We start from the raw sequence: 24,350 nt of genomic DNA, 5'->3' as shown, positions 1-24,350 counted from the left end.
TTCTATTAAAAACCGGGACTAAAAATGATTTTTAGTCCCGGTTTATAAGAGAAAGATCTTTAGGACCGGTTGTTGTTACCAACCGGGACTAAAAATCATCTTTAGTCCCGGTTGGTAACTCCAACCGGGATCTTTAGTCCCGGTTGATTCCATGTCAGACCGTATCAGGGTACTAGGATCTTTAGTCCCGGTTAGTAACACCAACCGGGACTAAAAACCTATTTTTAGTCCCTAAAAATAAAAATAAAAAACACACTATATAATCCCTATTACCGATCCTCTTTTCCTGTCCACACAACAAACTCCTCCCTCTATCTCTTTCTCCCTCTCCAACTTCTTTATCTCTTCCTTATCTCTAACTCCTACCTTCTCTTTCTTTTTTTTCCTTCCATTAGTCACAGCGAAGCAGACGGCGGCCGGCGAGGGGGCGCAGGGGGCCGGTGCGGCGGCGGCCGGCGCGGAGGCGCGGGGAGCCTCACGGCGGCAGCGGCGCGAGGCCGCGCGGAGGTGGCCTGCGAGTCGGCGCGGGGGACCGCGCGGCGGCGGGCGAGGGGCCGCTCGGCGGCGGCCGGTGCGGCGGCGCGGGGGACCGCGTGGCGGCGGGCGAGGGGCCGCTCGGCGGCGGCCGGCGTGGCGGTGCGGGGGCCCGCGCGGCGGCGGCGGCGGCGGCGACCGGCCGTCGCAAAGGGGAGGAGGGGAGGCGGCAGTGGCCGGCCGGCCGGCTTTTCTTTTTTTTTCTTTTTTACGATTTATCCTGTGATGTATTTGATTTGTGTGTGGTGGGGATCTGTGATGTATTTTTCAGAACTTGTGATGTAATTTTTTAAAAGTTTGTGATGTATTTGGAGATGATCTATTTGAGGATTTAGAGATGTTCTGTGATATGTGAGAATTTGGATTTGGGATTTCTTGACATGATTAGGGGATGGTGTGAAATCAATATTCAATACTAAAACAATGAAAAAGAGAAAAGAAAGAAAAAATATCTTTAGTCCCGGTTGTTGTTACCAACCGGGACTAAAGATCGATTTTTAATCCCGGTTATTTGAACCGGGACTAAAGATAGCGATCTTTAGTCCCGGATTCGTAGTCCCGGTTGAAAAACCGGAACTATAGGGGGGTTACGAACCGGGACTAAAAAGCATTTCTCCACCAGTGTAACGGGAGGGAAGGGGAGGTGATGGCGGCCCGGCCTCCCCTCCGTCGGATCCAGCGGGAGGGGAGCCAGCGGCGGACCGTTGTCCCCTCGACGGCGGTGGCAGTTCGGTAGCGACGGTGGCACCCTCTCCTTCCGGTATCCTTTTTCTTCTTGTGTTCTTGTATCCAATTCATATGCTTCAGTTTTATTTGTGCGATGGAATTCCGACTGGGACTTGGATTGGGGGATGTGCGATGGAATTCCGACTGGCGATTTTTTTTGGGGGGGGGGGGGGCGGACGAAAGACCACTGCACGGATGAGGTGATAAAAGGAAAAACACGAATCTTTTAATTAGTTTTAATTAGTTAAGAGATGGAGACGGATGATTATCGGTAATGACAGATTTATTCGTTCATTACACACTTAATGATGACCGTATCGGCATGACGGTTAGGGAATAACCGAAAATTTTGGTTTTGTTATTTGGTCTTTAGTCTTAAGACCAATTGGACTTCGACAAACCTCAAGACCAAGCACTTTGGCCTTAGGTCTGTTTGGTTCGGTCTCGGTCATAGACCGAACTAATTGTACCAGAAGTTTGATTTGCAAAAAAAAAGCCAAGTAATCAGTACAAGATCGATGAGTCAAAGCAATTAGACATATCTGCAGTTTGATGCCACTAGCAAATCGAGCACAATTCAGAACAAAAGAGGCAAATCGAGCACGATTCAGGAAAAAAAAAAAAAGAAGCCAATCGATACTTGCATGACTTGGATCCCATCAATCTCCACCAAACCACTAGAAGCTCCAGGGACCAGATCTCATTCATCCCACCGTCTCCTGTCATTGTTGTTCCTGTTGCTCCTTTCACTTTGCTCATGGCCAACCTCCTCGGCACAGCCTCTTCCGCATCCACAGTGCTCATAGCCAGCCTCCTCGGCCACGTAGGCCTCCAGAGCACAGCCTCTTCCGCCTCCACGGTGCAGCCAACCAGCAAACACCAGAGGGCGTCGAGTTGGGACAGTGGTGTTGGTTTTGGTGAGAGGTGAGATGCGGCGGTGGAAAGGGACAGCACAACGCAGGTCGTCGATGACAGTGCCACACCATGGGAAGTTGTGATCTCCATTTTTTCTCCAAAAACTGGGAGATGGGGATTGGCGAGGATAAGATCATGCCTAGTGATGGTGCGGTAAGGTGTTAGAGCATCACCAATTCTCCTATTTCATTCCCAAAACTAATTTTTCAGGGATTTTAAGGGGTCTGGCTAGCCATCACACGACAAATTTCTGACCCACAAATCACACAGATTTCTCAGCCATTGGATTAGCATCCAACGAGCAACAGAATCAAATACAAATAGACTTTTTTTTCTTTTCACAGACATAATGGGCCAGATCTGTAGAGAAAAAAAAAATTAAAAAACCCATCCAAACAACAATAGATCCAAACATAAGCCCAAATAAAAAAATAGATCAAATAGATAATTTCTCAGCCCAAACAATGATCACGTGGTCCCCATGAACAAAGATCAACTTACACCACAAGGAAACAAACTCAGAAACCACGTGACTCTACCAAACCACATCGATCGAACAGAAAAAATCGCAAAGATGGAGAACGAGAAGGGGGAAGCTAAGAAGAAAAAGAAGATCTGCTCCAAATCTGAAAGTCAACTCCAAAGAAAATTTAAAGAAGGTGAGTAAACTGCATACCTCAATTTCTAACAGCATCTTCAAACACAAAATTGATTGAAGTTCACCTTCTTTGAATCTTGAAAAGAAATCTGGTCAATTCCCTTCAAATCTTGGTAGAAATTCTGAGAATAACTACATCTTGAGATGAAAAACACAAATCAGTTTAAACAGTAGACCAAATCAGTTTAGATTGAGATGCAGGAACTTGCAAAAATAAACAACTAACAACAAATCTGACATAAGGACATGTCAACTCAGAACTAAAATACAGTTGACAAGATGAAACACAGTACATGACCTGAACTTGTATATTCCTATACAACATTCTCCTTCAAACAAAATTTTCTTCCACTTCTTAACAAAACAGATCATACAAATTCAAGATTCTCCCTGAATAACAAAATTTATTAAAAAAAACAATGCATAACAAAAACCTAAGTACTATGCAGAGTTTTGTTTCTCACAAAGAGAACTCTACTGCCCGCGCCGCGACGACAGAAACCAATGCCCATTGCAAAACACCTGACAGCAACATAGTTAAATAGCCCTAATCTCCCAGGTAATAGGAGCTAGGAATCGTGGGCGAGGTCCTAATGGTCCTACCAATACAAAAATATGCAACACTATAGCCAATATATAATCCACATCAGTATAAAAACTAAAGTATAGCAAATTACATACACAGATTTCTAAAGTTACAGTTATAACAATAGCACAATTGCCATGTAAGTTTTCAAAAATTACACTATGCAGAGTTTTGTTTCTCACTGAACTAGTGCTCTATATGGACTACAAAAAAAAAAGGGAAAAGAACCAAATAATTAACAAGTCATAAAAATTACATGATGAAAGATCTAAAGTTACAGTTGTAACTTTAGTACAAAGGTCATGTAAGTTTTCAGATTTAGATTTAGGCATTTAGGCATGAAACATTAAAATCAAATATAATATAGCAGATTACATACAACAAATATACAAAGATCATGTAAGTTTTAAATCCAGCTAACTAATTATTTTATTTTATTTCATAATTAAATTACATACACAGATTTCTGAAGTAACAGTAGTAACTATAGTACAATGATCATGTAAGTTTACATCTGATTCCTATACACTTGTTAAATTTTGCAGGAAAAAATGTATTTGGAGAGTCTACTCAACTGAGCAACATGCTGGGCACAGGAGCAGAACAAGTCATCAAAGAAAAAGAACTAATAGGTATTTATTTGTGTGATATATGATTAAAATCAATCTTCCCAAAATGCATAAACTCAAAATTACATAGGCACACATCTAATATTACATATGTAATTTCAGTGGAATTGGACTGTAACTACCTATATTTTCAGATTTTCTTTTCTAAAAGACTATATAATCCTATACACTTGTTAAATTTTGCAGGAAAAAATGTATTTGGAGAGTCTACTCAACTGAGCGACATGTAGGACAAAAAAGCTAAACAAGTCATCAAAGAAAAAGAACTAATAGGTATTTATTTGTGTGATATATGATTAAAATCAGTCTTCCCAAAATGCATAAACTCAAAATTACATAGGCACACAACTAATATTACATATGTAATTTCAGTGGAATAGGACTGTAACTACCTATATTTTCAGATTTTCTTTTCTAAAAGACAATATATTCCTATACACTTGTTAAATTTTGCAGGAAAAAATGTATTTGGAGAGTCTACTCAACTGAGCAACATGCAGGACAAAAAAGCTGAACAAGTCATCAAAGAAAAAGAACTAATAGGTATTTATTTGTGTGATATATGATTAAAATCAGTTTTCCCAAAATGCATAAACTCAAAATTACATAGGCACACATCTAATATTACATATGTAATTTCACTGTAATTGGACTGTAACTACCTATGTTTTCAGATTTTCTTTTCTAAAAAGACTATATTTTCCTATACACTTGTTAAATTTTGCAGGAACAAAAAAGTTTGGAGAGTCTTCTCAACTGAGCAACATGCAGGACAGAGCAGCTGAACAAATCATCAAAGAAAAAGAACTAATAGGTATTTATTTGTGTGCTATATGATTAAAATCAGTTTTCCCAAAATGCATAAACTCAAAATTACATAGGCACACAACTAATATTACATATGTAATTTCAGTGGAATAGGACTGTAACTACCTATATTTTCAGATTTTCTTTTCTAAAAGACTATATATTCCTGTACACTTGTTAAATTTTGCAGGAACAAAAAAGTTTGGAGAGTGTTCAGTGTTCTCAACTGAGCAACATGCAGGACAGAGCAGCTGAACAAGTTATCAAAGAAAAAGAACTAATAGGTATTTATTTGTGTAATATATGATTAAAATCAGTCTTCCCAAAATGCATAAACTCAAAATTACATAGGCACAGATCTAATATTACATATGTAATTTCAGTGGAATTGGACTGTAACTAACTATATTTTCAGATTTGTTAAATAAAAAACTTGCATAAACTGAAAATTTTATGAATATTTTCAGGTTTGTTTACACCAAGAGTTACCTACAGCCCACAAGCACTACATGATGAGTTAACAATGCTCAACTCACAAACGACACAGGTTGGTTTTTATAAAAGCATTACAAAAATCTATGCAATTCATATTAATTTCTATTATACTAACATTGAAAAAATTGCAGCCGGGAAACATGTCCTATACTGAATCTAATGCAACATGTCATTAATAGTCCACGCGTTACACTACAACCTTCCCAGGTAAGAATATTTCTAGTTATATTAAAGTACATATAATATGGATCAGTAATAACAAATATTGCAGGAAGGGCAACAAAACTTCACAAGGTTGTTTCAGACACCAACAGCATATCATGTAAGCAAAAAAAAAAGGAGCATTGCCTATATTTTGATGACATAGAAAGAAAAAAAAATTATACAATCATGCACCTATAAAAAAGTATACATGTACTAATTTTGTTTATTACTAACAATGATTAATTATTTTAATCATGCAGAACTCAATGATCTTTAACAACAAGCAGATTTTCCCCAAACTTGGGAACAAATCATGCACTGCCAAGCATTGAATGGAACTACCAGGAATTTGATGAAATTTACAACAACAGCAGTCACAATACTTATGAGGTAATATTAACAACAAATTTTTCCAAACTTATTAATAAAAAACTCATTGCTGTGAACTAACATTTGTTTGAAAAAAATGCAGATCTCAGAATGGACAACAATTGAAGATTTGTATGAATTGAAGAACACACATTTCAAATCACAGGTATATATATATATGGTTCAAAAATAAACAGTTATATTGACAAGCATAGAAAAAAAATAGTTAAAATTAATTTTGCTACTAATAAACATGCAGGGAAAATCAAGCAGTTTCACAAATGGAGATGAACAACCAGCAATATACACAAACAATGAACAGGTGAAATTGAAAACTTGACAGTGTAATTAGTAGATATCATGCATTATTCATAATAGAGCTTACATAATAGTACTATTTAACTTTTGACAGGAAATTAGTCTATGCATACAAGATCAACATATGGACAAGGAGAATGGAACTGCTCAAGAAACAGTTGAAGAAATTCAAATACAGCAAACAGAGCAACATGAGACAATGCCAGAAAGCAATGAAACATCAAATTCAGAACCTAACAGCAGAGAAGAACTAAATGAAGAGGATATTGATAATTTCTTGAGAAATGATGAGGATGGCAATACACAAATTGACAAAAAGCACATACCTGAGCTTGGAATGAAATTCAAAACAGACAAAGAAGCTCATGGCTTCTTCAACTTTTACGCTTATTTAGCTGGTTTTTCTACTGTGATAACTCATCACTACAAGTCAACAAGTAAAAAGAGAAATGGTGAGATTACAAAGTATACATATAGATGCAACTTGCAAGGAAAAAATGAACCAGAGGACAAAAATGCAGAACAAGAAGAAGAAGAACAAGAAGAAGAAGAAGAAGAAGAAGAAGAAGTGGAAGAAGAAGAACAAATAGAAGAAGCAACAGAACAAGAAAGGCAAACTAATGTTCTTAAAAAGACTGGCTGCAAATGTATGATGATGGTGGAAAAAATGTTTGCCCTAGGAGATGTATGGCAAATAGCAACACTAGATTTGAAGCATAACCATGCACTTTGCCCAAGGAGAGAGGCAAAATTTCTGAAATCGCACAAGAATATGACAATAAAGGAGAAAAGGCTAATAAGGACATTGAAGGAGTGCAACATACCCACTAGGAGCATGATTGTTATCCTCTCATTTCTGCGTGGTGGCTTGCCAGCACTACCCTACACCAAGAAGGATGTTAGTAATGTTGGAACAGCAATAAATTCAGAAACAAGAAACAACGACATGAAGCAAGTGCTGGCTTATCTCAGAAAAAAAGAAATAGAAGACCCAGGAATATCCTACAAATTCAAACTAGATGAAAACAACAAAGTGACTAGCATGTTTTGGACTGACGGGAGATCAACTCAGCTATATGAGGAATATGGTGACTGCATAAGTTTTGACACAACTTACAGAACAAACAGATATAACATGCCATTTGCACCATTTGTAGGAGTTATAGGCCATGGGACAACCTGTTTATTTGGATGTGCATTCCTAGGTGATGAAACAGCAGAAACTTTCAAATGGGTTTTTGAAACATTTGCAACAGCTATGGGAGGGAAACATCCAAAGACTATAATCACTGATCAAGACAATGCAATGAGATCAGCCATAGCTCAAGTGTTTCAAAACACAAAGCACAGAAATTGTCTATTTCACATTAAGAAAAACTGTAGAGAAAAGACAGGGAGCATGTTTTCTCAGAAATCAAACAAAAACCTATACGATGAATATGATGACATTTTGAGCAACTGCCTGACAGAAGCTGAGTTTGAATCACTCTGGCCTCAAATGATTGAGAAGTTCAATTTGCAGAATGTGAATTATTTGAAGATAATGTGGAAAAATAGAGCTCAGTTTGTACCAGTCTATTTCAAGTATGATTTCTGCCCTTTTATACAGAGCACAACACTAAGTGAGGGGACAAACAGCAGATTTAAAAGAGGAGTTGGACCACAACATAGTGTAATGAGTTTCATGAAGGAATATGAGAATATAAATGATACTATCTTTGACACTTTGTACAGCAAAGATTTCCAATCAAGAACAAAGAAGCCAAAGACCTTGTGGTTCAACTATCTCATTGAAGAGCAAGCATCAGAACTATACAACCTTGAAATATTCAAGAAATTCCAACTAGAACTAAAGGAAACATTGAGTTTGCAAGTATCAGTGCTACAACAAGGTAAAGTTTATGAAGTGTTTGTGTCACCAAACAGCATACAGAAAGAATATAGACCAAGGAAGCATATAGTCATTGTTGACTTACCAAATGAAAACTATAGTTGCATCTGTGGAAAGTTCTCAAAGGATGGAATGTTATGCTCACATGTCCTGAAAGTAATGTTGGACCTGAATGTCAGAAAAATTCCAGAAAAATACATAATTGAAAGATGGAGAAAGAAGGAAAGGAAAGAAACAAAAAAGCACATCATGCAGAAAGAAAATGGAGATAATTCAGTCCTAATGTTTAATGTGCTGTCTAGGAAAGGAGCTGACATAGCTTCAAAAGCATCAAAAAGAAAAAGAACATATGATTACCTTGTAGATGAACTTGACAAGTTGGAGAAGAACATTGACTTAATGATTCAACAGGAAGATCAAACTCAATTCTCACAACATCAAGACAGTGGTATAGAAATTGCAAATGCAGAGCAACAAGAGCAAGAAAAAGATGTTCAAGAAGAGCACATAGAAGATCCTGATACAGCAAATACAAAGGGGAGAAAACCAAAAAGGTATAGAAGAATAGTGGAGAAGATAATAGAAAGTTCAAAGAAGAAAATTGAAGAACAAGAAGATGCAGAAGAAAATCAGAATAAAGCAAGGCCAAAAAGGAATAACAATGAAGAAAAACAAACAGCGAATTCAGCAACCAAAGGTAATGCTGAAAACTAAAGAAATGTCATGTACAATGAAAAAAAGATAAAATAATACTAAATATTTAATTGCAGGAAAAAGAAAGGCAACAGAAGACAAGGGAACAAACAAGAAGCAGAAATCAAAACAAGGCTGAGGAAGCAAAAGCATTGAAGACAGAAAAAAAAGAATACATATATGACTTTTATAGTTCATGTAATAGGACTGAATGAGTTTTATATGTGCTACATAAGTTTCTGTATGCATATCATATACTATGTCAAATAGAAAACTATAACTTTATGATGAAATATATTCTATATACACATTTGACTAGACATAAAGCTAAAAATGCTGATGTGTGACACTATTCAAGCATCAATAGCACGGTGATTGCTTGGAAACCTTGCCTGCAAAGAAAATTAATAATATAAAACATATCAAAATTTGATAAATAAAACAAGTGTATAAAGCATTATTTGCAAAAAAAAATTTGTGGTGAAAAAAAGAAACTTACTGAATCAAACCAATTGACACCAACATTTTCAACTTCGGTTTGCAACATCTTGTTGTTTGGATGAAAAAACATCTGATTCGCATACTGTACGCGGATATTGTTGATATTTTGTCCAGTGAATTGATTAGAAAGAATAATTCTTGGAGACCAAATTTCCATGAACTTCATTGAGAATATGCCTGAATCAAAACTACAAAACATAACAAAACAATAACTAAACTTATTTTGAATTTTTTATTACATCTGAGCAACAAAAACTGAATATCATTTGAGCAAACAAAAAACTGAATATCATCTGAGCAACAAAGAATCTACTGGCATAATTATAAAATTATGTCACTAAACTAAATGCAGATTTTGGTGGTCAAAAACCAATCAAAATATCATCTTCCAAAAACAATACAACCTACAAAAATGCCAAAAAAAATTTGATTTCTCAAAAATCAGTTTGAATTTTTTTTTGAAATGACATAAACATGCAGCATCTAATATATTTCAATTCAATTACCAAGGGATAATTTATCATACAAATATCAATAAAATATTGACAGATTTAAAAACTAACCTGTATTCTTGGCGTGGAACAGGTGGGAACTTAATTTTAAAAGTGCTGAAGTTCATTGGAGTGCGTTCATATTTATCCCACACAATCTGCAAATTTTTTAACTGCAATTCATACATAACAATAAAAATAATTACCAGCAAATTCATTCATATCAATATAGTTGTTAAAAAGGGAAAAAAGAACATGGAAATAAAAGTACAGGAAAAACACATTACCAGCAAAGGCAGAATTGGTTCAAAAAACTCATCATCTGGTTGATGCAATGAATCTAAAAACACCAGCATCCTATCTTTTATATCAACAACGAGAACAAACCAGTGCTGACCATGTAGTATAGGGAAAAAAAGCTGCAAAAAAACAAAAACAGAAACAACCCATACAGTAAAAATAATGAATTACAACAAAACAAAATAAACATAATTAGAATAGTAAAAATCAATACCATGTCACAAAGGTGTAGTGGCCGAGCACTAGCAGCTCCAAGGAAAGATTTTTTCACTTTTTCTTGATCAACAAAATCAGGGTCAAGAATAAGTTGTGCCTAGAAAAGATATATTGTACAATCAGTTTGGGGAAACAAAAGACATAATTTTAAATTTTTTTACAAAAAGATGTAATGTACAAATCAGTTAGCTCACTTACACCAATGGATGGGAAGAAATAATGCTTCTTAGATTTTGATGGATGATTGTTTTGAAACAAAAAGCGGCAGAAAACTGACATGACAAATGGCAAAACAACACCAGTCTTTTTGAGAGAATGGCCAAAGCTAGAAAACTTGGCTCTGACATTGTCGATATCAACAGCATCATAACTACATAATAAAAAAATGAATAAATAGTAAATTAATAATAGATATAAATGAACAACACATTTTTAAGAAAAAAATCAAAAAAAAAATACAGATGGCAAATTAATCTAAAAAAATGGCTGTGGCAATGTTTCTGATGCTTCTGCTACTTAACTTGTAAACAAAGGGTTCAGCTGTAAAAATGCTATTAACTGAGTTCAGTGGATGAAATCTAGAATCAGACAAAAAACATCGCAAATACTCTAATAATGAATTATGCTTAGCAAAGGACAAATCAGAACATATCATGACAGAGACATAGAAGCAAACTGATTGATAAATAACAGAATAGAAAGTGCAAACAGATTAACAAAAAATGGAACATCCTGAAAATTTAAAACTTGTATTGTCTAATAACAAAATTGATGAAATGCTAAAAATCTATACCAAAATAACAACAAAAAGGAAATATTACCTCAAAACATCAAGATAATATTACCTCTGCCACTTGGAACTATCTGCTAAGCGACAGAGAGCAATGTAATATCTGTTCTCTTGATCGGACACTAGAAAACGACGTTTCATTGCAGGAACAAATGGATCAGAAGCATGCCTGCTAGGAACAATTATTCTTCTAGGACCATGAGCAGGTAATTTTCCGCCTGAAGAGCTCATCCCATGTGTATACCGTGATAGATTATTGGTTGCATTGTATATCTCTTCGGTTTTAACACAAGATTCTTTAACAGTTTGTGGAAATTTATTTTCACCCAAGAAAACAACATCTGGAGAGTTCTACAGAAAACAACAAAATAAAAACACAACTAAATTTAATTTGAAAAATAAAATGGCAAAATAAATTAAAAAAACACATTTCTATACTTACAGTCACATCTTGAAATACCCTGTTGGAAAAAATTGAAGAAATTTGATTAATCCCAGCTGAGTTCTCATTACTTCTTATATTGTTGTGATCAATGACATCAATAGAATCAGGGACAGATCGAAAAGATTTGCACAGCTACAACAGAAAAATGAATATAAATATATAGAAACATCTTCTAAAAGAACTATAAAATACAGTATTAAAAAACAAAACTAGTACCAATGATGAAGGAGGAGTAATATCTCCATGAGCTTGATTATCCTCTTCATTTAACTGATTATTGGCATCATCATTAGAACTACTAACATCATCTTCAGAATCAAGCAATTTGAATGAAGGCCTTGAAAAATCAATAATATTGTCTCTGGCATTTTGATTTAGTAATTCTGGAAATCTTGTCTTAAACTTCTTTGCAACATTATGAATAGAAGCAGCAATGGTTGCACTAGCAGAACCTACAGAAACATAGTATAACCAAAAAATTATAAAAATTTACACTATTTAGCAAACTTATAAAAGAAATGAAATAAAATATCAATGAAAAAAACATACCAGCCAAATTATGATCAGCACAATATTTGAACTTCTTCACAAAAGCACTCTTAGGAGTCAACAACTCATAATCTAAAAAAAAGCACTAAGTGAAGAGAAAAGAAAACATAACTAAAATAACATCTTCTGAATTGAAAAATGTATTAACAAATACCAAAATCTCTGTTACTTGATGAGATAAGTGCAGCAGCATGACCAGATGCAATAACATCATCACCATTAGCCTAACAAAGAACAAATGAAAACAAATCAAACTTAAAACTTAAAAATGGGAAAAATAAATATAAATGATATAGAACAAAAAAATACTTACAACAAAAGAGTTGACACATGGATCATTTTCAATGGGTGTACAGACAACAACATCATCTGGTATTGAAGCATCAACATCTACATATAAAAAAATAAATTTAAAAAACATGCATATAGAAAATAAAAACAGAAACTAAATTTCTAATCAGAAAATACTAACTTGTATTCATTGGGGTAGAAATACCAGCATTATCATCAAATCTAGAAGGAACAGCATTACAACCTTCAGTATTAGTATCATCAACATCATTTTGAACTTTATCTGAGGGTGTAACACTATCTTCAGCAACCAGAACTAGAGCATCAATAAGAACATCTTCACAAGTATGACTCCCAGCAGCATGAACTTCAGAACAATGATGTTCCATCAGAGAACATAATTTCTCTTTCATACTAAGAGGCAACACAGAACCTAGAGCAGAATCAAGTTTCTCTTTAAATGAAATTCTTCTCTCAGCAGTAGGATGAGGCTAAAAAAAATGAAATCTATAAGAAGACTAATACCAAAGTTACCTAGTAATAAATCAAAAAAGGGGACCAAAAATATACCTGATAATAACACACAGATTTAAAATCTCTAAGAGGCCTAAGACCAAAATTATCATCATCAACTTTGTCAAGATCAGAGTAAGTTTGTATCATGTTCTTAGTCCAAACAGCAATGCGAGGAGTGCTATTTCCAGGATTCTTCTTGCCAAAATCAACATGGTCAAGATAAAGCGCCTAACAAATTTACATTTAAGTCATATATTACTAAATAGAAAAATAACAATATCATAATAAGAAATAAAGGAAAAAAATACTTACAGCCCAATAGAATAAGCACCCTCCAAGGTTGTTAGACTTGAAGAACTTTTTCAGAAAAGTCATAGTCCAATCATAAATGAACTTTGACCAATCATAATTTCTCAGATTTTCAATATCCTCAAAAACTGTCAGATACTTGGTGCTAGGTGTCAAAGATGAATTTGGGCAAAGAAAGCAAGCTAGCGCAACAATCAGAAATGATGTGATCACTTTATCATCAGAAATCTATTCCTTTTTAATAAACTAATCACCAAAGAACCGAACTGAAGGTAGATCACTGAGACCATACTTTGATAGAATGAACTTCTTTCCACTTTCAAAATCCCTACTGAATTGCAAACCACCTTGAGGCAAACCAAAAATAGTACTGACAGAATCTTTTGAAACAGAAATCACTTTGTTGCTCAAAATAATTTCAGAAGACTTGTAATCAACATGCTTTGCAATCCAAGTGGCAAATTTTATTAGAACATAACTGCTATCAAACAACAGTAGAGATCCAAAATCATAGCTTCGAATGACATTCTTTTGATGCTCAGACAGTGCAGCTATAACATCAGAGAAATATTTGCAAGAAAACCTCGAGAAAGATACTTCATTCTTCTTATAAATCCTTGCTCTCTTATAATTCATAAAATGAAAATTAAATTAATAAATCATACATAACTCAAACATCAATGCAATGTAAAAATTATAAATACAAGTAGGAAACTTAGGCTTAATGATCAGGGTACACTAATATTTCACACATAACAAAACATTTAATTATCAATTATACAAAAAAGTGATGAACAATGAAAGACATGAAACTTGCATTGGCTGAAAACAAAAAATAATAATAATAATTCATCATCAAGCACATTGTCAAATTACATGAAAGGTCAAAATTGGATTAAAATGATTAAGATAAAGTAGATACATAAATTCAACAAACAAAACCAAAAAATTACCAAGTTCAATACTAAATATTTATAAACTGCAGAACATGCCATACAACACTTAAATACAACTATAATTTACACTTGAAAAACATGACAAATGTACTAAATCAAGAAGGATACACATAATGCATATATAAAAGATTTAAATGCAAGCATATAAAAAAATGAGACAAAATATCAGAAAATAAAACACATAATTGCAATATCAGACAAAAATACCTTGGATGTATGGAAATCATAAGATTTTTTCAAATGCCTTTTAATCTCATGAACAACCTAGAAAACAAGAAACTTATCATAAGAATGAAAGGAACAAATAATACAAAAATAAATTTATAACATACCTCTTTCCTGTGCATTCTTAAGATTAAATCATCCAATTCAGAATCACTACTGGATTCACTATCAACATTACAGTCTTCTAAAGCATCAACTTCAATTCGATCCATCTAAATAACAAAATAGACAATGCAACAAAACAACATGAGTAAAAAAAAAGTGGAGTTTCATCAGCTAATAAACAAAGTATATATAGAGAATACTTTTATAAACTATTAGTATAACATTTTAACAGAGATAAACTAGTACTATAACATGCATCAAAAGAATGAATATCAAATCAAAAATAAAACATTACTACTAAAAAACCTAGTCAACAGATCTAGTTAAAAACTAGATGTCAAACATAAAAGCTCCTAAACAGATCATACATAAAACTAACTAAGTTCATATTTAAATAGGAATAAACAGATCAGATTCAAGTATACATATACATGAGTACTTCAAATTGAAATGTCTGCCATATATACCTCAAGTATACATATACATGAGTACTTCAAACTAGAAAACTAAGTCAGAAACATATAATTAAAATGTTCATAAATTGAAATGTACCTACATTCATACACTGATAGTAAAAATTACATTGCTTTCAACCTAAAATTACATTTGTAAAAACAGTAGATTTGGCATGTAAGTACATTGTAATTTTAGTATAAATGCACTGTAAATTTTGGTAACTTAAATATGTTAACTCATCAAAATTTCATAAAGTCTCCATCAACAGTAAAGCATAAACAGAAATTATATAAAACAAGACAGGGCACAGATAAAGCACAAATCAATCAGTCAAGCTATGAGGCTATATATCAAGCACAGATTAAAAATTTTGAAACAACTATAAAAATTGCATAAATCATGAATTTAAATACTGAATCATCTTAAAAATAACCAGAGCTAAAAATAAATCATGCATTTAGATACACCAATAGCTAAAACCTACTCAGATCCAAAACCAATAACCAAAAAAAAACATGCAACAAATTACACTACAAAACCAATCATCACGAGTACTGTCTTAGTGATTCTTAAACTAGTTCAAGCAAATCATGTAGAGCTTTAGTTATAAATATTTCAGAAATGTTGGCATCATCAAATGTAATTTTACAGATCTGGAGTATACTAATCACTAATACAACAATAACATAAGCCATCTTATGATTTTGAAATAAAAATCAACAGATCAATCACACTGCATCCCGAGCATAAAAGGACACAAAAAAACCAGAGAAACTGAAACAACCATAACTAAACCTCCAGTTTGAACCCTAGCCAGATTCAAATCGAACCTAGCCTGATTCAAATCGAACAAAACAACTAAACCTACTCAGATCCAGAAACTACCACTACAAAGATAACTAAAAAAAACTTGCAAGTTTGAACACAAACACAAATCACGGCGAAATCAAATCCAAACTCCTATGGGATTCCAAAAACTACAACGATTTAAAACAAAAACAACCATAAATCACAAAAAAAACAAACCCCCTTTCAAAAACATCAAACTCGAATCCTAGCATGATTGAAATAGAAAAAACCACAAAAAAAAACTGGGAGCAAGCAGCGCAGCACACACCAAACTGTCGAATCAACAAATTTTGCCCCCACGCCGACCACGCAATCAGACTACCAAACGAACTAGAACTCAAATCAACAAACCTACCAAACCAACTACATGGAAAACTACCAGATCTACCATACGAACTACACAAAAAACAACAATAAACAACTCCTCGTGGACATCATCAACCTCAACCTCAAATCATCCATTTCATACATCCGGAAAAATGCCGAGCACACACACACTCTCTCTCTCTCTCTCTCTCTCAAAAAGCAAAACACTCCACACATAAAGGCTGGAACCCTGAATGCAGGCATAACCCAGTGAGCCGTTCTCCATCTCCATGAGGGCAATGTCATACACTTCTCGTATCGGCGGGTCAATCTTAGAAAAGCAGTTCATGCCCCAGTTGTACTTGATGATTGCATTCTCGTTCCGAAGTGTGAAGTAGATTTCATCTCCGACAAGGGCTCCTCGCCTGGGCTGGACATAAGGTGTACGGTATGATTCACCTCTAGTGATGGCTTGCAAACGCTCTTGCCAGGTTTGATAACCATAATCAAGAATTGCTGGCTTGCTCCATGCACCCGTCTCCGACGAGTACACGCTCGCCTTAACGAGTTCGTCCTCATCGTCCGTGGCCACAAAGACCACTCTGAAGGGACAGCCACTCACGGCACAGAACACTGCGGCAGTGTACATCAGCCACGGGATGCCAGGCTCTGGCACGCGGTGCTGTTCGCCTGTGACGGGGTCCCAGACAATGAGATACCAACCGTCGTCCGACGCGTGGAGGAGGGCGCGGCCATGGTGGCAATCGAGGGCCCGGCGAAAGGTGGGATCGGGGAAGAGGGGCACTGCGGTGGTGCGGGCGAGGTGGCGGACGGGATCACCCTGTAGGACTTGGCGCCTGTGAAGGAGGCCGAGCAGGGGAGGGGATCCGTGGAAGGCGCGGTAGCGGCGGAGGAAGCCGGGGTCGCAGATGGCGCGGAGCCACTCCTTGCAGACGAGGGCGGCGCGGAAGAGGTGCCCTGGCTCGTCCGGAGGGAGGCGGAGGAGGATCTCGGAGAGGAGCTCCGGCGCGAGCGAAGCGGTGATGTCGTCCATGAACTCCGGGCGGTGGCAGCGGCGCCATGGTGGTCGGCGGAAGCGAGGGTTTGGGTGGGGAATTATAAGGATTGGAGAATAGAGGCACGGGGCACACTGCCTTCTTTGTACTACAAATTTGCTAACCCGTTAGACCAACTTTGACACCTGCGTTGGATGGTGTCCATGATGGACAGTCCATCTGTGCATCATGTGCTTCCTCCGTTTTATATTATAAAACTTTTTAGCATTGTTCGCATTCACATAGATATGTCTAAATCCATTAACATCTATATGAATATGTATGAATATAGTCAATGTTAAAAGTCTTATAATATAAAACGGATGAAGTATTTATTATGGACACACACCTATTATCGTCAGTACTCGGTAGCTGCTATCAAAATTTGAATTTAAAACTTAAAATTCTTGATTATAGTCAGTTTTCTAGTTTTTCATCCTAATCATTTTAATATAATCTTTTACATGCGTTTGTAATACATGAAAATTTTCTTCATCTTTGGTCAGTCATGACCATACCTTGGAGTGGTAATGGGCCAAGGTTTATACGCATTTCGTATCCCATCTCAATCTTTAAATATTCTTTAATCTTAAAAATCTACTAAATTTCAGTCTAACCCTTTTTATCCGGTCCTTATATTTTGTAGGTCAAAAAATTGGGCTCGTTACCACTTCTATCCATACTACGCTAGGACCCATGTATCCTTAATTGATTTTTTTATACGTGCACCCAAACACACCACACTCGCTGATTCGCACCTCCACAAATGCATCCTCTAACACATGCTCAAAGAAATGAAAATCTAAACGGCACATCCCTGGTCTAACTAAATCATATTGAAAGTCCAACTGCATATGCGAGTAATATTGAATCCCGTAGAAAGATCATCAACATGTGCATAATATTCATGAACATAAGATTTAAACCCTCAAGGTATCATGCATCCACGATTTCACCGCCCATGATTCCACCACCACACCACTAGTACTTACCCATCCATTATTGATTTCTATTTGCACACATATACAAATGGTTAAAACCACAAAGGATATCTCTACTACCTTAAAAGTGGAGTTGTTATTCTTTGGTCACCTCCTCCCATTTTGCACCGCCCACGCATGCTTAGTGTACTACGTAGGTAACCACCGGATCAATGTTTTATCACTAATATTCTTACAACATATGGACATGTTAATAGTCTACAAATAATAGGCAGTCATACGATCTTGGATCGACAGACTAGATTAAACTCTAGTACGGGGTAAATGTTTGCAACCAATTGGGGTAGAGCTAACTTGACATACGATATTTTACACAATTTTCATTGTCTAACTAAGATAGCGTTTAATTATAACAGCATCATCATATTTTTACAACTACTGGCGTTGTAATCTATACTTAATTAAAAAATACATGAGGCTTTCGTAACCTTTGTCGTCTTTCATCGTCTCTCAGTTGGCCCCGCTCCGTTTCTCCCCCCTCCCCCAAGCCTCCATCTCTCTCCCTCTTGGATCTTATTCCGTATTTTTTTACAAGGATTCCGTTTTCTTAGAAGTCCAATCCATTGCACGCATGCTGTGCACACCTCCAGCTGCCGCCCGGGCCAAACCCTACACCGCTGACACATCAATCTGCCTCCCCGTGAGTTTCCTCCAATTGATTGCGGATTCGCATCGATTATGGGTGAAACAAAAAGAGGAGATCGAGTGGATCAAAAACCCTTAACTGGTTTTGGGAGATCGAGAAAGATTCGTCCGAATTTGATGGGGAGGATCGACTTTGGCATTGTACGGGCACAAGGCTGTCGTCCGGAGGTTAAAGACGCTACTAAAGATAGTTGATGTATCACTGGAAGAAAAAAACACCTTTACCCATTGCAATGCACGAACATTTTTTCTAGTAGGAAGAGAAGATAGAGGAAGTTACCGAAAGAAAGTATGATCAGAGGACAGTTCAGATGTTAGTGTACAAGGAGAGAGTGTTGTTCGACGGCCGCGGGAGGCGGTGGTATCACAAGTTCTAGTAGAGAGAGGAGAAGAGGATTGTGATAGGAAGATATTAGTTTAAGACCCAAAATTAATAATTTCATCGTAATTTAGCTACGTACAACAAACTACGTGCCTGTAACACCTCACACTTTTACCACTATAGATAAAAGCGCAAGGTTGTGGAATATTATTTAACAAAGTATTGTTTTTTCTAAATAATACCTCACAATCAGAGACCACAATAGACAAAATAATTATAACCACCTTTACTTTGTTCCAGAGTTTTGAGGCCATCTCTAATCCATCTTATACTTGCAAAGAATGGGACCTATTGTTGACAACTTTTTTTTGGACGAGTCACAAAAGACAATCGACACACCTAAATGTCTTGCGGTAATATGGGATTTCCAACCACCGCGATCTAGAAAAGCCAAATAAAGATGGGTTACCGGCTAGCAGAGCGGATTTAAAGACCAAAATTAGCCTCAAGGCCAGTTTAGATCAATATGAGGGTAAACACCCATCTCATGGGTGAATTGGAAGGTTTACGGGACAAACTTACAAAGGAATTTCGAACTCTTGCAACGATGGCGAACGATTTATGGTGCAAATCAACAAAGATGGACGAACCAGGCTTGAACTAGGAAAAAAAAGTAGACGCGATATTGAAAAAAGATTCAATTGGCTAATTACGTTGAAAATAGATTATGTTGGTTGTTTTTCCAATTGAACTGGCCTTGGCCCTTATAAAGGGGTTCGTCTTGCCTCCTATAGGTCTTCCTCCACCTCAATTTCAGGGTAGAAATCAATTAGAACTCGAAAAATACCTCCCCATGCAAGGAAACTCAAGACTCGGTGAAATTTGACCCGGACTTGGACTCTGCCAATCTGATCGGCCACACGCCGCCAGTCAGACTAGCTCCACACACCGGTCAGACCGGCCTATAAGCGGTGGTCAGACCGGCCCCGTGAAGGAAACCGGGCGCCTTCCAAAATTTGGTAATGTTTTCCTATTTCGAATCTAGGTGCCAAATTTGGGGGTTAACATATGCCCCCTGCCTTTTTGTCTATATTTGAGAGCCAAAAAGCGTAGAACACGTGGTTTTAGGGCGATAACCTAATTACCTGCCATATCACCTCCTAAGCATCTTGCCAGACGCTTGGGAAGTATTTCTTCAAATATTTCCCATTGATTGCTCTTTAAAATCATTCTCCTTGCAAAGTTTCAAGAAAATACGCATTCCCTCGAACGATTCCACATATCCGATAAGGACCTTCCCATCTAGGCAACCACTTACCGAAGTCCTTACATCTAGAACCCAAAGGAAAAATCGTCTTCCAAACCAAGTTTCCTACTTGAAATGATTTTTCTCTCACTCTTTTTATATAGGCTTTGGCTACTCTCTTTTTTTCCTTTTCTATCTCCTCTAAAGCCTTTAGACGTTTATCGGTCACATCATCAAGATTGTCTCCCATCAACGTCCTATATTCTTCGGCCGATAAATCATCTTGCTTGATATATCTAACAGAGCCAAGATTTACCTCTACTAGTAAAACGGCTTCTTGCAAATAGATTAACTCAAAAGGAGTAACTTTAGTACCACCATGCTTAGATATTCTATGAGCTCATAACGCTTCAAAGAGTACCTCATGCCATCTCTTTGGATGTCCCTCATTATTTTTCTTGACTAATTTCAACAAAATCTTATTACTTGACTCAACTTGTCCATTAGCCTGAGCATAGTAAGGAGAAGAACTTAACAATTTAATATCATAAGATTCTGCAAAGCTTTTCAGTTCCTTAGACATAAAAGAATCTCTTTGATCCGTAGTTAAAGTTTGAGGAATGCCAAACCTATGAATAATATGCTTATTATTCTTCAAAATAAAGTCAATTACCTCCGTGTGAGTCATATTCTTGAGTTGCACGGCTTTGGCCCACTTGGTGAAGTAATCTGTTGGAACTAGCACGAACCGATGCCCATTTGGTGATGAATGATGAATTTGACCTATGAAATCCAAAGACCAATCTCGGAACAGCCATGGCTTGATGATAGGATTCAACACTACAGCGGGTGCTAATTGGACATTGCCGAATTGTTGACAAGCTTCACATCCTCTATTGTACTTAAAACAATCATCAACCATCTTTGGCCAATAGAATCCCGCTCTATTAAGTAACCATTTCATCTTGTTGTAGGATCAAGGAAGTTAACTAGAGGGGGGATGAATAGCGGTTTTAAAATTTTTTGTCTGAAACCGAGTTTTGTATGCGGAAGCATAAATCAAAACGGTTTTGCACAATTCAAAACCTAAACAACTAGTCTAAACTAAGTGCACAAAGAAGCCTATGTTGAGGTTTGCAAGCCTAGGATGATTTTAGCACAAATAAACTCTAGTATGTAAACTTGCTCAAAGTAAATTGGCACAAATATAAATTGCACAAAATAAAGAAGACAAGAGACAAAGTATTTTTCCACCTGATGTTTGGAAGTTTGCCAAAGCCAACTTCACCACTCAAATCACCAAACATCCAAACCTCTCGTCAACAGATGAGCAAGGTGGGAGCCGGTCTCGAAATGGTCTCCCAAGTCTCTATCACTATGGTTGTTCTTCCTCCACTCTGGAGATGGCAAACACCGAGCCACTCACAACCAATTCCAGGCCTTCTCCACAACCTTCTCGGAAAGGTCACTGGGCAACTCATTTGTTGGGTAAAACCTATCGATGACGGGTTTTATTTTTGGCCCAATTGAGATAACTGTTATCCGTGATGGCTAAATGCTTGATACAAATGACTTCTCACATCTATGACCTTTGGTTCGTGATGGGAGCCCTTCCTGATACAAATGAGGGTTTCCGCCCGATTGAGATGACCTATCCCGTGCTAGTGGTTCGTCACCAAGATTTTTTAGAAAAAAAATACTGAATTTTAGAAAATGCATGTACTAGCTAATTGTAGGAGTTAGGGATGAAAACGGAGCGGATAGTTTCCGTCCGCTCCGGACAAAAACGGATATGGATACCTTTCGGATCAGATAATTCTCGGATAGTTCGGATACGGATACGAATACGGATATTTTCTCCCGAATACGAATACGAATATGGTACCAGGGTTTCCATCGGATACGGATAATAATTCGGATATCCGGTGAACAGTGCTATTCGGATATCCGCAGGAACCATGAGACATACCCCATTTCTTTCTAACTCTATAACCTTCAATATACCTTTATAGATTTTAATAATAGTTTATCTCTTAACACTAGTCCATACTATTAATATTATTTAAATTTTAAAAAATATTTATAAATTATACCTCATTTTATATAAAATGAGCTAATTATATATGTTGATATTTGTTTCTATTAGAAGTTGAGTTGGTTTTCGTGTTCCGAGAAAAATTTGTTTCCGTATTCGTGTCCGATCATATTCGATTCTTATTCGTATTCGAGATAATCCGTATTTGTTTCCGTATTCGAGCTATCCGTATTTGTTTTCGTATCCGGTAAAAAATATGAAAACAAATATGGTATGAGCATTATCCGTCCGTATCCGCTCCATTTTCATCCCTAGTAGGAGTGATATGTAGTAGCATGGTTGCTACATACTCTAATCCCTAGCATGGTTGTTATTTAGAACTCGACAGCCGCAATTTTGATTCATCACATAGCAACAACGGAGTGAGTGACGATGACCGCGAAGGGAGGGGTGGAGACAGTGGAATATAATGAAGGGATTGCTACATATCTTGGCCTTTTTGGCTTAGTTCGTTTCCCCTTTTTCCAAACTCATCACTCTCTTTTTCCGCGCGCACGTTTTTCAAACTGCTAAACGGTGCGTTTTTTATAAAAAGTTTCTATACGAAAGTTGCTTAAAAAAATCATATTGATTCATTTTTGAAAAAAATAGCTAATACTTAATTAACCATACACTAATGGACTGCTCCGTTTTTCGTGCAGAGAAGTTTGTTCCCAACCATCCAAAACTAACACAGCCTTAGTCTGTTTGGTTATCAGCTCTTAAAGCCAAGTAAAACACTGAACGCTAAATCCCAGAGTAGGGGGAAAATAAAACCAAAGGCTGAAAATAAAAACGGCCTTTGTGTCTTTCTGATTTGGTGCAACATTTGGATTGCACTTAATTTGTGCCCACCCCTACCCATAAGGTTGTGAATAAATATAGGAGTTAACTTATCAATACACGATGCTCTTTTCCGATGCAAATGAATATCACTGTGAATATGCATGTCACTCAACTATGACCCTGTTTGGAGAACTAGCCAGAGTTATTTTGAAAGCTTATTTTTAGCACAAGGAAATAGTCCTCCAATAAAATAGCCCTAAGTTGTTTGGATCCAAGAGTTATTTTGAGAGCTATTTGGTCTTTAAGGTACCTTCCCATGGAGAGAGATAGAGAGAAGACATGTTTTCAGTGGGCCCCATCCAAAATAGCCCCAATTAGCACCCCTTGAGTGGGATATTTTTTTTGGATGGGTTATTTCCAAATAGCTCTCAAATAGCTCACTCTTTTAGATTTTTTTGGACTATTTGAGCTATTTAAGGGAGGGTTAAAAATATCCCTTCAATCAAAACAGAGTCCATGTGGCAAACAAGTAATTTCCCTAATATTTTTATCAGATGGAGGTTGTACCGAAATGAGTATGAAGGCCTGGAACTAAAAAATAAGAGCAGCAATTTTGGAAAGGTGGGAATTCAACGACGGAAACATGGCTATGGCACATAGGAGGCAGGCCCAGATCTCACTAACAATATTACACCTACTAGAAATATCTCATTTGTTGCAAATCTCTGATGTTAACAAAAACATATAGCAAAAGCATATTCTCTCCGTCCAAAAAAAAAAAAACCCACTTCTGGGTTTAAATCTGGACATAACCAGAAGTGGATTTTTTTGGAACGGAAGGAGTAGCAAATATCTCATTAATTGGAAATATGATCAAAGCAGTTATCTGCATAAAAGTTCCAGTTATATTTATCTGGATGGCATGTTTAAAAAATATGCAAAAGCATAGCAACTTGTTGATCTAATGAATAAAGGCTGAACACATGGTAACATGTCCTAGTTATATTTATCTGGATGGCATGTTGCCCTTGATACAAATGGACGGTGCATTAGAAACAGGAGACTAGTTTTGGGTAATAGAGGCGGTACAT

At 36.5% G+C, this 24,350-nt stretch overlaps 3 protein-coding genes across 4 annotated transcripts; 2 read left to right on the top strand and 1 right to left on the bottom strand.

Annotated features, from left to right (window-relative positions):
- Nucleotides 1–2,709: 2,709 nt before the first annotated feature.
- Nucleotides 2,710–6,509, top strand: LOC107281845 (uncharacterized). 2 transcript variants are annotated; one of them, XR_010734257.1, is made up of 13 exons: nt 2,710–2,834; nt 3,965–4,051; nt 4,235–4,321; nt 4,505–4,591; nt 4,776–4,862; nt 5,046–5,139; nt 5,323–5,402; nt 5,482–5,557; nt 5,622–5,672; nt 5,815–5,944; nt 6,027–6,089; nt 6,183–6,245; nt 6,336–6,509. XR_010734257.1 is itself a non-coding variant. In XM_026019990.2 (12 exons), the coding sequence occupies exons 1-5, from the start codon at nt 2,750–2,752 to the stop codon at nt 5,108–5,110; spliced, it is 411 nt and encodes a 136-aa protein (XP_025875775.2). In that variant the 5' UTR covers nt 2,710–2,749; the 3' UTR covers nt 5,111–5,139; nt 5,323–5,402; nt 5,482–5,557; nt 5,622–5,672; nt 5,815–5,944; nt 6,027–6,089; nt 6,183–6,245; nt 6,336–6,509. The 2 variants fall into 2 exon arrangements, 1 of the variants encoding a protein (XP_025875775.2); XM_026019990.2 differs by lacking the exon at nt 4,235–4,321.
- A 69-nt stretch (nt 6,510–6,578) lies between these two features.
- Nucleotides 6,579–8,964, top strand: LOC136351543 (protein FAR1-RELATED SEQUENCE 5-like). The gene is made up of 2 exons (XM_066303722.1): nt 6,579–8,829; nt 8,903–8,964. Exons 1-2 carry the CDS (start codon nt 6,579–6,581, stop codon nt 8,962–8,964), a joined length of 2,313 nt encoding a protein of 770 aa, XP_066159819.1.
- A 42-nt stretch (nt 8,965–9,006) lies between these two features.
- Nucleotides 9,007–17,187, bottom strand: LOC112936199 (uncharacterized). The gene is made up of 19 exons (XM_066303282.1): nt 16,366–17,187; nt 14,522–14,626; nt 14,397–14,453; nt 13,899–13,971; nt 13,237–13,415; nt 12,979–13,152; nt 12,614–12,899; nt 12,431–12,507; nt 12,272–12,341; nt 12,118–12,189; nt 11,785–12,020; nt 11,566–11,700; nt 11,179–11,474; nt 10,532–10,703; nt 10,332–10,430; nt 10,105–10,236; nt 9,890–9,990; nt 9,325–9,514; nt 9,007–9,217 (listed from the first exon to the last, which is right to left on the bottom strand). The coding sequence occupies exons 1-19, from the start codon at nt 17,182–17,184 to the stop codon at nt 9,179–9,181; spliced, it is 3,312 nt and encodes a 1,103-aa protein (XP_066159379.1). The 5' UTR covers nt 17,185–17,187; the 3' UTR covers nt 9,007–9,178.
- Nucleotides 17,188–24,350: the final 7,163 nt, after the last annotated feature.

This window comes from Oryza sativa, chromosome 8, assembly GCF_034140825.1.
Source record: "Oryza sativa Japonica Group chromosome 8, ASM3414082v1".
Classification (NCBI taxonomy): domain Eukaryota; kingdom Viridiplantae; phylum Streptophyta; class Magnoliopsida; order Poales; family Poaceae; genus Oryza; species Oryza sativa.
Note: the sequence above shows the minus strand (reverse complement) of the source record. Positions and strands in the feature narration are given on the sequence as shown.